The sequence below is a fragment of the Physeter macrocephalus genome, chromosome 8 (assembly GCF_002837175.3).
Source record: "Physeter macrocephalus isolate SW-GA chromosome 8, ASM283717v5, whole genome shotgun sequence".
Classification (NCBI taxonomy): domain Eukaryota; kingdom Metazoa; phylum Chordata; class Mammalia; order Artiodactyla; family Physeteridae; genus Physeter; species Physeter macrocephalus.
This window is the reverse complement of record NC_041221.1, coordinates 59265647-59278664: the sequence shown is the minus strand read 5'-3', so window position 1 is coordinate 59278664 and position 13018 is coordinate 59265647. Positions and strand designations below refer to the sequence as shown.

General features: G+C 33.5%; 1 protein-coding gene across 2 annotated transcripts in view; it reads right to left on the bottom strand.

The window, feature by feature from the left end:
* MTREX (Mtr4 exosome RNA helicase) overlaps nucleotides 1-13018 on the bottom strand; it is a 134509-nt gene that overhangs the window by 75799 nt on the left and 45692 nt on the right. For both annotated transcript variants that reach the window (XM_024130240.2, XM_024130274.2), the window contains 7 exons: nucleotides 12870-12968; nucleotides 12357-12459; nucleotides 10808-10939; nucleotides 9406-9485; nucleotides 7665-7775; nucleotides 6012-6113; nucleotides 3791-3916 (listed from right to left, as the gene is read on the bottom strand). In XM_024130240.2, coding sequence (XP_023986008.1) covers nucleotides 3791-3916; nucleotides 6012-6113; nucleotides 7665-7775; nucleotides 9406-9485; nucleotides 10808-10939; nucleotides 12357-12459; nucleotides 12870-12968 — 753 coding nt within the window. The remainder of the gene's footprint in view (nucleotides 1-3790; nucleotides 3917-6011; nucleotides 6114-7664; nucleotides 7776-9405; nucleotides 9486-10807; nucleotides 10940-12356; nucleotides 12460-12869; nucleotides 12969-13018) is intronic.

Sequence of the window (13018 nt, the reverse complement as noted above, 5' to 3'; positions counted from 1 at the left end):
TCCTTTAAATGACCAATACAAAGTGATAAAACAGTTGATCTTTGGGAAAGTGAAGGGGGGGAAAAAACACTAATTAGGACTGTAGCAGTTAAAATACTGTTGGCCAAGTATGTTTAGCTCTCTGCCTTCTAGGTACTTGACAGGATTACACATTTCGCCCTCAGTGGGGAGGGCAAATAAGTTTCAGTGATGTATCACTTCCTGGTCAAATATTTAACTGCTGGTGTGAAAAGCTACATTTTCCCTGCTGGCACAGTGACTGCGAATGTTCAAGATGGTGGTTTCTCTATCAGCTTGAATCCCTAAACAATAATAAGCATAGTCTCCTTCGTGAATGTGCAATGAACAAGTAAAGAGAAACAAACTTTTAAGTTACTGAGATTTAGGTTTGTTACTGCAGCATAACCTAACCTATGCACACTAAATTTATTTCAGAATAACATTCAGAAAAAATTAGTTATTTTGAAACTTTCAGCTTCCTGAAATGACATAAAACTGCCAAAGTGTTTTCCCAAAATTTACAGACCAGTCTTTGTCAACACTTTGGTAATTCCTCTTTCTCCTCCTAATTGTGGCTATTACCAAAGAAGGGTTAGTTACAATAGTGTGACCTTAATTTGCAACAAGGTTTATGACCAAAATACTTCCTTGAGATCTAAACTTTTCTTACAGTGTTTCTTTAGGAATACTTTCTTTCTTTCTTTTTTTTTTTTTTAATATTTTTTTTTGGCTGAGTTGGGTCGTTGCTGCTTGCGGGCTTTCTCTACTTGAGGGGAGCAGGGGCTACTCTTCATTGTGGTGAGCAGGCTTCTCATTGCAATGGTTTCTCTTGTTGCAGAGCATGGGTTGCAGGCGCATGGGCTTCAGCAGTTGTGGCTCGCGGGCTCTAGAGCGCAGGCTCAGTAGTTGTGGCACACGGGCTTAGTTGCTCCGTGGCATGTGGGATCTTCCCGTAACAGGGCTCGAACCTGTGTACCCTGCACTGGCAGGCAGATTCTTAACCACTGCACCACCAGGGAAGCCCAGGAATACTTTTTTCTGAATGCAAATACTTCCTAAGATTGAAAATGGTTATGTAGTGCCCAAATGAGAATGACCAAATTCTTGGGAGATACATGCTGAAATATTTAGAAGTGTCACAAAACATGCAAATCTTTAAATGGCATAGCAAAATACACAAATACTGTTAGGGTATTCAGAGGCTTTTAAATTGAGGTTCATAAGCCAGCCTTATTGCACTCAGAACTATAAATGTATGAATATAGGATTTTATGAGAAGGAGCAAAACTTTCAACAGTCTCAAATGGTGGTATTCCTTAACTCCTGAAAAATCAAGAGCCATTTACCCTACGGGGTTAGTTAGTAAGTCCCTAAAACCTTAATTTTTATCCACTTTCCTTGAAAATAGGGCCAAAGGGATATGTGGAGTTAGTATGAAAATCACATTCTTGGGGAAGAGAGGAATGAAAGACAACTTCAGCTACTTCATAATTTTGCAAACAGACCAAATTTTTACTATTCTTTTTATTTTCTACTATTACCTCCTTTAAGAAATGTGGGGCTTCAATATTGCAAATGTTTATTTCCAACCTCAAGCTCTGCTTCTATATTCAAACTGCTGTACAATACACCTATCTGAATTCTCCATCACCTTAAACTCAACATAGCATTTTAACATTGTATCCAAGTGACCCCACGACAACCCCAACTTATACTTGATATATTGATATAATTATTAATAGTCCCTTCTTTCAGTATTACAGTATCTTAATTTGATGCTAAAATATATGGCTATACAGCCGTTCTCCAGTGTCCTCGGGTTCCCTACCTGAGGATTCAATGAACTGTGGTTTGCAAAATACTTGGGAAAAAAAATTGCAGAAAGTTCCAAAAAGCAAAACTTGAATGTGTCATGCAGCACAGGCAACTACATACACTGTATTTACAGCTATTTAAATAGCATTTACATGGTGTTCCATACTATAAGTAATCTAGAGATGATTTAAAGTATATGAAAGATGTGCGTAGGTTATATGCAAATACTGTGCCATTTATGTAAGAGACATGAGCACCCTCTCATTTTGGTATTTTAGTATATGTGGGGGTCTTGGAACCAATCCCCTGAGAATACCAAGGGAGGACTGTAACTACACAGAATACTATTTACTCTTAAAGAAGAAAATTCTGCAATATGTAACAACACGGATGAACTTTGAGGATATTATGCTAAATGAAACAAGCTAGTCACAGAAAGACAAATCCTGCATAATTCCTCTTATATGAGGTATCTAAAATAGTCAAATTCATGGACTTAAAGAGTAGAATGGTAGTTGTCAGAGACTGAGAGGAGGAGTAACTGGGAAGTTACTAATTAAAGGGCATCAAGTTTCAGTCAAGTGAGATAAATAGAGATTTGCTATACAACAGTCAACAAGATATTTTACAACATAATAATTTATTAAGAGGGTAGATCTCATGTTAAATGTTCTTTGCACAATAAAATTTAAAAACTCTTTTTAAATGAAATGAAAGACAATAGAAATTTACACTTACAGGGTAACAAACCTAGAGATGTCAAGTAAATGGAATGAAAAAATCTGTACTAAAGGAACCAGATGCTGCCATTAAAATATTACCTCCTGACTCAATTACTTCCATACACAGAGTACAATGTAAGAAAAATAGTGTTTATTATATGTGACATAATTTAAAGAAAAGAATAACACAAATTTTCAGTCTTGACCATTTTCCTTCCACAAAGAACTAAAGTTATATGGACACTTAAAGATGGGTTTCCAAGTGTTAATCTTTAAAACTGAAAATAAGACACCATATGATCACTATGAATATGTACAGATAAGCTTTGTCTTTACTCATATAAAAACATTAAAAAAAAAAAAAAAAAAAGAAAAAAGAACTTTACCTATTTTTGCTTCAGCATACCAGGCTTCCTACAACCATATCTCAAATTCTCCATGCAGTTCCTAAGTCTTACAAGTTGAACACAGTATATTTCAGAGATATTGACCTATGTATGTCTTAACATGTTTTGAAGATTTATTTTAAGTAGCTAATCAGCTGGCAGTTAATTTTATATTTTAATTCATGTTAAGTTTCCTATCTTATTGACAGTGTTCTCTATGGATATGCTTAATAATTCCTTACTATCAATACATGGAGAAGGAGAAGGAAAGCAATCAGACAGGTCAAACTTCCTTGAGAAGCTCTTCAAAATAAAACAAAAATCTTAGACAATCCAAAACACAAATACTAAGCAAGCAAAATGAACAGGTTAATTTGAAATAAAGCTTATAAATTTAAATTTATTATTGGGCTATTATAATCTCTCAACAGGATGAATTAGAATGGTAGACTGTAGAATTAATTTATTAAACTATATGGACTTGCAAAGGTATAGGAAGATAACTGTGCTCAATACTGATAATATCTGCCCTACTTCCTGCGCTGATAGGTGAGAAGCGATTTGTGCAGTGGAGTAGGCAGATATAGAGGTATCTCAAATTTGGGGGGCAAAGTAAACATTTCTGCCCTCTGCAGATCTCCATCCCCTCCACTGCACGACTTGCTCTTTTCCTATTAGAACAGAAAGTAGGGTACGAAGTATCAGCAATTTGAGCAGTTACCCTCTTTCACATTCCTAAGCCCAGATAGTTTAGTAAATTAACTCATCTACTCAGAGAGGTATTTGAACTGACACAATTAATTTCAATGTGGTCCTGAAGTATGTTTCTCAAATTCCTGGTGAAGGCACAGAAGCTTAACTTATTACCTTAAGTAGTTGTTTTCCAATTGTTGGGCTCATCTTTTCATCTACCATAAGAATTACAATTCCTCTGTCATCCATTCCCCTCCTTCCAGCACGACCAGACATCTGAATGTATTCACCAGAGGAAATCTGAATGAACATAATTAAAAATGCAAAGTTTAGGAGAAAACCTGGTGAAAAACATATTCTTAAAATTATTCTTATCATAAAGTTCACAAGCACAAGCTACACATTCCAAGACATGAAACAAGATTAAAAACATGAACTTTTAGGAAAGTTTAAGTAAAAAGACAAAAATGCAAAACACTTAAGAATAATGTTGCAAAATTAAATTTTAGCTCCAAAATGATCAAATAGCTATAGAGAAATACTGGCTAATTCACTGGCATAAAAAATATCTTTGAACTAGATATTCTGGAAAACAGGAAAGTTTAAGAAAGCAAACAATGACCCAAACTCTATTAAATACCAATTCTGTCTTGATCATAACAAATTTTCTTAATTTCCAAATGAGATTAATATAAAAATCAACACATACAAAAAGCACAATTTCTATTTTCTCAGTGTATGTCCTTAGCATTCAGAAGAGTCCATTCATCACTAAGAACCACCTAAGGGAGAAAGGTTAGTAAGTCTCCCATGCATAGTCTTTCAGGGTAAAATTGAACCACCTGAACACTGGGCAAAGTTTTATCTGTAAGTACATGTGTACTTTTCTCCTGTGGAAAGGGTCCAGCATGTTCAGACTCTCAAAAAATGTTTGACTCAAGAAGAGTTACAAACCACTGTGCTACTAGAAGGCATATTACTGATAGCATCAAAAACAGACCTAACGGGCTTCTCTGGTGGCGCAGTGGTTGAGAATCCGCCTGCCGATGCAGGGGACACGGGTTTGTGCCTAGGTCCGGGAAGATCCCACATGCCGTGGAGCAGCTGGGCCCGTGAGCCGTGGCCGCTGAGCCTGTGCGTCCGGAGCCTGTGCTCCGCAACAGGAGAGGCCACAACAGTGAGAGGCCCGTGTACCACAAAACAAAAAAAACAACAAAAAAAACAGACCTAACGACCTGGGACCAACCTTAAAGATCAGAAAAGAACATTTCAAAAAGGCAGTCCAATAAAATCTCAACAGTGCTCAAGGGCATCGTTACATTTTGACACATTATGATTTTTAGATTTCATAATTAGGATCTTGAATCATCAAGAAATGGTTGTTTTCTTAAATTCAATTACCCACTTTACTACATACCCTTCCCTGGGGTCCACTGGATGCCAAGGAGCATGTAAAGTCACGAAAAACTTACTTATTTATTTTCTTGTAGCATCAGTTTTATTCAAAGAATTAAGTAATTTTCAACTGATGATGAAGAATTTTAAAATTTACATTAACTTAAAATATAAAACATATGGAAGACTTTATCCACTTTGCAATTAAAAATTATATTCTACATGAAATAGTCTTCTTTTGACTTAAAAAAGTCACAAGTTACAGAAAGTTTTTGAGGCCTTTTCAAAACACAGAGGCCTTTCCTATGACGCCTCCCTAACCACTTATATACAAGTGACTTCTTTTCTTGTGTTCTATTCTTCCTATACATACTTCTCAGAGCCCATAAAATAAACTTCCACTTGCACTAAGTCTCTTCACAGTAGGGATTAGTTTGGTTTTGTTTTAAATTTAGCATCCTCAGTATCTACCATAGCTCTAGGCCTACAGTTTAAGTTTGGTAAGAAGCGATTACTTGCTTCTGGATTAAGGATTTATTTTTACTCCAATTCACCATTTCACTCATGATCCCAACTTTTGCCTTAGAAAAGACATATGTGCAAACCTGTTAAAAAAAAATCTCTATTTTAAACCTAAAGAGTAAAACAGTGAGCTACAACTGTAGCCACTATAGTAGAGGTGCTTTAAATAACTTAAAATTTGAAGAAATAAAAATTCTAGACATATTTTAAATGCATTAAAGCATTCATGACTCATTTGCACACTTATCCCTCATCACCAAACTCTTTCACCTAAAGTAGTTTTTGGTTTTTGTTTTTGGCTAAAGGATAGAAATATAAAGGATCTGAAATTTAACTTTGATGAACTTCTCATATTAGCTCAGGTACAAGTTTTAAAGTATTTAGAACTGAAAATCTCAAAGACTACATGAGCCAAAATCACCTTAGGTAAAACAACTGAAGCTAAAAGTTATTTCAATATATGAATTATTTTACTTACCCATCGGAAATCCTTCCCATCAAATTTTCGGGCGTTTGTAAATAAAACAGTTCTAGCTGGCATGTTAATCCCCATAGCAAAAGTCTCAGTGGCAAATAAGGCCTAAATGAATGAATAATTATACAATTAAACACATATTTTAAACTGAAAAACTAGTTTCGTTAATAAATTACTTAAGTATAAATAAATCATTAATTTTAAAAATTAGTTGTTAATGAAATTGTACAAAAATAAGACATGCTATCCTAGGTGTATTTCAGTATTTTATATACAAAATTATTAAATTTACATATAATTATGTATATTATAGTAAATTTATATTATAATATTTAATGTCACTTGCATCCCAGAAATTTTTTAATTCAGGGAAAATAGCCTTTCTTTCTGTAACTCCAGTGGTGGTAACCTGGAGAGTCTATTTACTGGTCTAATGGACAAAGCATTATTAGGCTGGAGAATATTTTTCTAAACACAGTCACATTTCCTGGTTTCTTCATTGATGATGCAGTGGTTTTAGAGACACCTTTAAAATCTCTGAGGGGAGATCAAAATCAGTGGCACTTTATGTTTACATCTAAGACTTTACCAAAGAGCACACAAAGGTATGTGTACATGTTAAGTCACTGAAGTACTGTTAAATAATCTAAATTTTCATCAATAGGTAACAATATAAAAACACTTTATTTCATCAACTTAACAGAATGCTATTCATCTGTTAAAAAGAATGAATAGTAATGCATATGACGAAATTGAATAACATGGGTAATATAATCACTTTTGTTTACAAATTAAATCAAATGTTATTTGTATGTATCCTAGTGGATATTTCTAGGAAGTGAAGGGCAATGGTGGTCTTTAATTTTTCACTTTATGTACAGTTATTCTATTTGAATTCTACAATCCACAAGTATCACTTAAAAGATTCTTTAAAATGGGTCTCAACAAAACATGCAATCTATATGAGGACATAAACAGGGCCTTACCAGGACCCAGGTACAAATAGTGACCAATTCTTTATCTAAAATACCTCAAGTATGGTCTTTAGGGTGAGTAAATTTCTTTTAAATATCTTAGTTAGTGCTGAAGTTCACATGACAAATCTGTGATTTTTAAACATAAAATACTTTATGAGTCATATAAAGGCTTACAACTATATTTTGGAGTTGTTTCCGATTTTCAACATTCCATTACTGGGTACAGACGTCGACATAATATTAGAGATTAAATCAGACTCTCTTTGGTTTAAATGAGAACATCCTAAAAACTCTTTCATAAGTCTAAACAGCAATTCTCCTGGTCTTTTCTAAACTACTCCTTTTAATCTGTATACAGAATGGAGTCCACTTACAGTATCAACTTCAGGTCTGAAAATTAAACAGCACCTTTTGGAAAATTCTACACTGTATTCAGTAATGATATCATTTCTTACTTTAAGACTAGGAATAAAAACAAATGACTTTTACCTATAGTCCAAAATTTATGAAGTATAACACTGTATACAAAAATAAGTTCATTACCTAAGCCATCCCATTCAACTTACTTAAAAAACAATAACAATAAAAAAAAAAGTTGCCTACAAACAGTGTTCTTGATAACCTTCAAACTGCTCACACAACACAATTTTAGGGCATAATAAATAAAATAAAATCATACCTTTATCAATCCTTCAGAAAAGAGAATTTCTATAGTTTCTTTCAAAATAGGAAGTAAACCACCATGGTGAATACCAATGCCCCTCTTCAAGAGAGGAAGTACATGTTCAACCTACGATTGGATTCAATTTTATTTTTAAAATGACGTGAGGAAAAGAACTTTTAAAATGTGAAACTAACAAAATTAAGAAAAATAGGTAATCAAGAAAGAATGCTGTTTAAAGAAATTTTATATAACTTTTCCAGAAAAACTAGAAACCAAACCCACATTCCCACAAATTATTAAACTTAAAACACAATATAATTCTGTCCTAGCTTTAATATGAAAGGCATGTTTAAATAAACTTTATAAATGTTTTGCTTTCTCATTCAAATTTTCCAGCATCACTTCATCTCCTCTAAAAAAAATTAAAGGTTATGACAGCAAAGTTTGCATCTGCATGAAATAAACTTAAAAAATACTGGCCAGGAGTTCCCTGGTGGCACAGTACTTAAGAATCTGCCTGCCAATTCAGGGGACATGGGTTTGAGCCCTGGTGCAGGAAAATCCCACATGCCGCGGAGCAACTGGGCCTGTGAGCCACAATTACTGAGCCTGTGCTCTAAAGCCTGTGAGCCACAACTACTGAGCCCGCGTGCCTAGAGCCCGTGCTCCACAACAAGAGAGGCCACCACAGTGAGAAGCCCGTGCACCACAATGAAGAGGAGCCCCCGCTCGGCACAACTAGAGAAGGCCTGTGCACGGCAACAAAGACCCAATGCAGCCAAAATAAATAAATTTTAAAAAAACCAAAAAACTGGTCAACTCAAACCAAAAGAAAATAAATAACTATAAAGCATATTTAATATAAATATGTACTTTATCTAAAAATAAATGAATTACTGAAGAAGAGTACATTCTCATTAACACTATCAAATGCCATTAAATTTTACTATTAGAAGTGTGCTAGGATAACAAGTATGTATAAAGACATGGCTCAGCCCTTAGATACTAATATTTCAGCTAGAAAGAAAAATTACAATAAGATTTCATAAATTAAATACCATTTTAAATACCAAGAAACATGCAATTGCAGTCTTATAAATCTCACACAAATCAAAGCAATCATCTGTAAGCAGAGTATGACTTTCCAATTTTTCTTTTCACAAAATAAAACTTTCATATAGTATTAGGTTGGGCTAAAGCATTAGTTCTCAGTTTCGGGTGCACATTAGAACAACCAGGGGAGTTTCTGAAAGATCTAATGATCAGGACACACACCAGACAATTAAATCAGAATCTCTGGAGTGACAACAAGGCATCAGTATATTTTAGAACTCCTAAGGCAATTCTAATAGTCAAAAGAGAAAAACACTTTAATTAATTAAAGCAAAGTAGAAATCAAATTTCTCACTAAACTTAGGTTTGCTCTATTGTTTTGTTTGGTAGCCTTATGAATTAAGAAATTCATTGACTTAAAATTAGCATTAAAAATTTTGTAGTATTAGGAACAGAAGCAGTAATTTCCAGATCATGCTAGCTTTCAGAGAAAAGTTTCTTCAAGGCAGCAAATGTTTCCTTTTGTCACCTTCTTAGAAGTTCAAAATAAGAATCAAGGTATCATTTCAGTGCACAATGCAACATATTTATTGCAGTGTGCAAACAGTGCAATATATAATATAGTAACAAATCCAGGAAATACAAAGTGAATATATACTATCTGTTAATAGCCACAGTCTACTTAATGACATTAAACACACACCTGAGGGAGCTTTTTATCTTCATCTGACAAGCAGTCAATTGCATTACTGAATACTTCTTCAACCATCTTCTTTTCTTCATCTAAGAGAGAAAACCCAAGGGTGTATAAGTATCTAAATGAGTCAGTGATAACGACTTTCACACACTGCAAAGAGTAAGAGTCTATAAAGAGTAAAAGTAAAGACTCAGGATTTTAGATAGGCAGAAGGTAAAGTAGATCAAATTTTCTACATAATTATTTAATAAAATTCATTGCCTTTCAAACCAGATCTAGCAGAGTTAGTCCACGAATAAAAGTACTATCTTATAAAAGCAGTAACAGTAACTACCCTAGGTATCTACATGCAATACTTAAGTCAAAAAATTACAGGACACAGGGATTATTATTACTCACTATTAAGGAAAGTAAGACACAGAGCAAATAATGGGCATTGGTATTAACTGTTACATCAGCAATTCCAAAGCCTGTGCTCTTAACCATTACACTGCCTTCTTATAAAGTGACTATTTGTCAATAAATATTTGTTGACTTTATCAATATATAACCCTGCAACATCAAGCACATACAGCACTGGTAGTTATAAGAAAACATTTCTAAGTAGAGCAATTCACTCAGTCAAAAAAAATAAAATATTATTGGCTTTAGGAGGGAATATGGGTTATCCGTCATTTGTTATTTTTTACCTATGGATAAGTAAAAATTAGCTTTAAAATCATGGGATTAGTTCTGTGCCTTGATAAAGAAAACAAGACAACTAAAATTTGATTCTGCATGACTGAAGATATTATTTACTTCTCACTGCACAGTATCAGATTTGTAAAAGGCTGAAATGAATGACAAGTGGGCTGGTATTTGGCATGCTGCAATTTTTGCCTAGGCTATGCTACCATCTAGCTGTGTGACTTTTAAACGGTTACATTTACAGTTAATACATGAGAATAATATATTCATTTGCTAGAAGTTATTTTACTTTATTCAAAAATTATACCACAGTTAGGTACAGGGGCATGTTTTCCAGATTTGGATTTCTAGAAGAATGAAACATAACAGAAGGTAGTCTGACCAAGAAACTAACCTTAAGTAATCAGACAGAAAACCACAATAACCAAAGAGCTATGGCAATGAAGTATAAGAAAGTATGTATGAGTCTAATATTTCTTACTAGGGGTCTTTGGGTTTTATATAGAACAATGTATTATACTTACCTTCCAATAAAAGGAGACAGAAGAAAGGAAAAGAAATGATAAATTGAGGGCCTTAAAGCTTTTACAAATGTGATGTAACTACTGCTGTAACTGTAAGGTGAACTGCAAATTCTAGCAATACACAAAAATGTCTTACTAGAAATATATTTACACTAATTTTCACGTAACATTAAAACTATACTGAAATTATATAGTACCTGTGTTGAAATCTAATTTGGTCATTTGAAGTGCATAGGCTTCACAATCTTTCTTACTAAAACTGAAAATAATTACAGGTTGAAAGTTTCTTTCCATAATCATCTTCACAATCTTGAACACATTTGATGGTCCTGCAAAAAAGGTACATAAACCATATCCAAAAATTAACTCAAAATGGATTATAGACTTAAATGTAAAATCTAAAACTATAAAACTGTCAAAAAATATATAGGAGTAAACCTTCATGATGTTGGGTTAGGCAAAGCACTCTTAGATATGATACCAAAAGCATAAGCCACAAAAGAAAAAAAAAACCTGATAAACGGGATTTCACCAAAATTTACAACTTTTGTACTTCAACAGACACCAACAATAAAGATAACCCTAACTCAAAGAATGGAAAAAAATATTTACAAATCAGATATCTAATAAAGGTCTAGTATCCAGAGTATAAAAGAATCCTTACAACTCAACAACAAAAAGACAATGTAATTTTTGAATGGGCCAAGGATTTGAATAGATATTTCTCCAAAGATAAACAAATGGCCAGTAAGTATAGGATCTTCATTAGCCAACAGAGAAATGTAAATAAAAACCACACTGAGGTATGACTTCATACGTACTAGGATGACCATAATCAAATAGACAGGCTACAGTAAAGTACTGGCAAGGATGTGGAGGAAATGGATACCTCATATCCTTCTGATGACAATGTACTTTGGAAAATAACTTGGCAGTTACTGAAAAGGTTAAACATAGAATTATCATATGACTCAGCAACTGCTGAGTTCACACAAAAACCTGTAGTACACAAATGTTTACAGCAGCATTAGTCACAACAATCAAAAAGTTGAAAACAACCTAACTGTTCATCAACTGAGGAATGAATAAATAAAGTGTGGTAAAATCATACAATGTAATGTTATTTGATCATAAAAAAGAATGAAGTACTGACATATGCTATAACATGGATGAACCTTGAAAACAAGCTAAGGTGCAAAACACCACATATATCATGATTACATTTATATGAAATGTCTAGAAAAGGAAAATAGAAATAGAAAGTAGATTAGTGATTGCCTAAGGCTGAGGGGTGGTGGGGAAGAGGTTGGGAGTAAATGAAGAATGACTGCTAATGGGTATGGGGTTTCTTGTTGAGTTAATGAAAATGTTCTAGAGTTAGATAGCAGTTGCACAATTTTGTGAATATACTAAAATCCACTTAACTGTACCCTTAAAAATGGTGACTTCTATGATATGTGAATTGTATCTCAATAAAAAAACTGCAGTGACGGCTGCATAATTCTGTGAATGTACTAATAACTGTTGAATTGTATACTTTAATGGGTGAATTGTATATGAACTATATCTCAGTAAATGTCATAGAGGAAAAAGAGATTAAACCTTTATTCATCCAATTTTATCATACACTATCTAGATCTTTATACAGCCCGGAGGGGGAAAAAGTTAAATTAAAAAAACCCAAAATATGTAATCTGAAAATACAATTTACATGTAAAATTCTCTTAAAACAAAGTTCCAAATTACCTTTTGTTCCTCCTTTTCTCCCCTTCTGATCTCCTTTTGCCAAATCACCAGCATCTCGAAGTACCTGCATCGCAGTATTAAAATTATCTTCTCTGAAGTCACCCTGGAATCACAAAATTTTTGTGTAACTTCATTAATACCTAATCATAATGCAAATATTTTTTCATACCTCAAAACAAAGCTTCCTCAAATAATAAATAATTTTATATAATAATATAAGTGGGAAAAGCAAAACATAAGATATCTGAAACATGTCCAGAGCCCCTTATTCTCAAGGCATTTAAAAAATACTGGAAAAGGAAGGAAATCTAATTCATGCATTAAAAAATACAAGTCTTAAATATAATTTTTGAAATAAAAATACATACACAAAAAACCAACAGTAACTCTGGACCACAAAACTACTTAAGAAAAAAGACGGATCTCTGCCATTCTTCTCTAGTTTAAAAAAAAAATGGGTATAAACAGCAAAGTCTGATATTATAGATATAAGAATTATAATTACTCCCTTACATTTTCATCAACCACAAGGTGTAGACCATCTCCCCCTGCTGGAAAAATGTAGTGCTGTAACGGAGTAGGCCGATAATCTGTGTAAATTACATGACAAGGCTGTAAAAACAAAGAAAAGTAATTAACCATATACTTTATTTCTTCAAAAT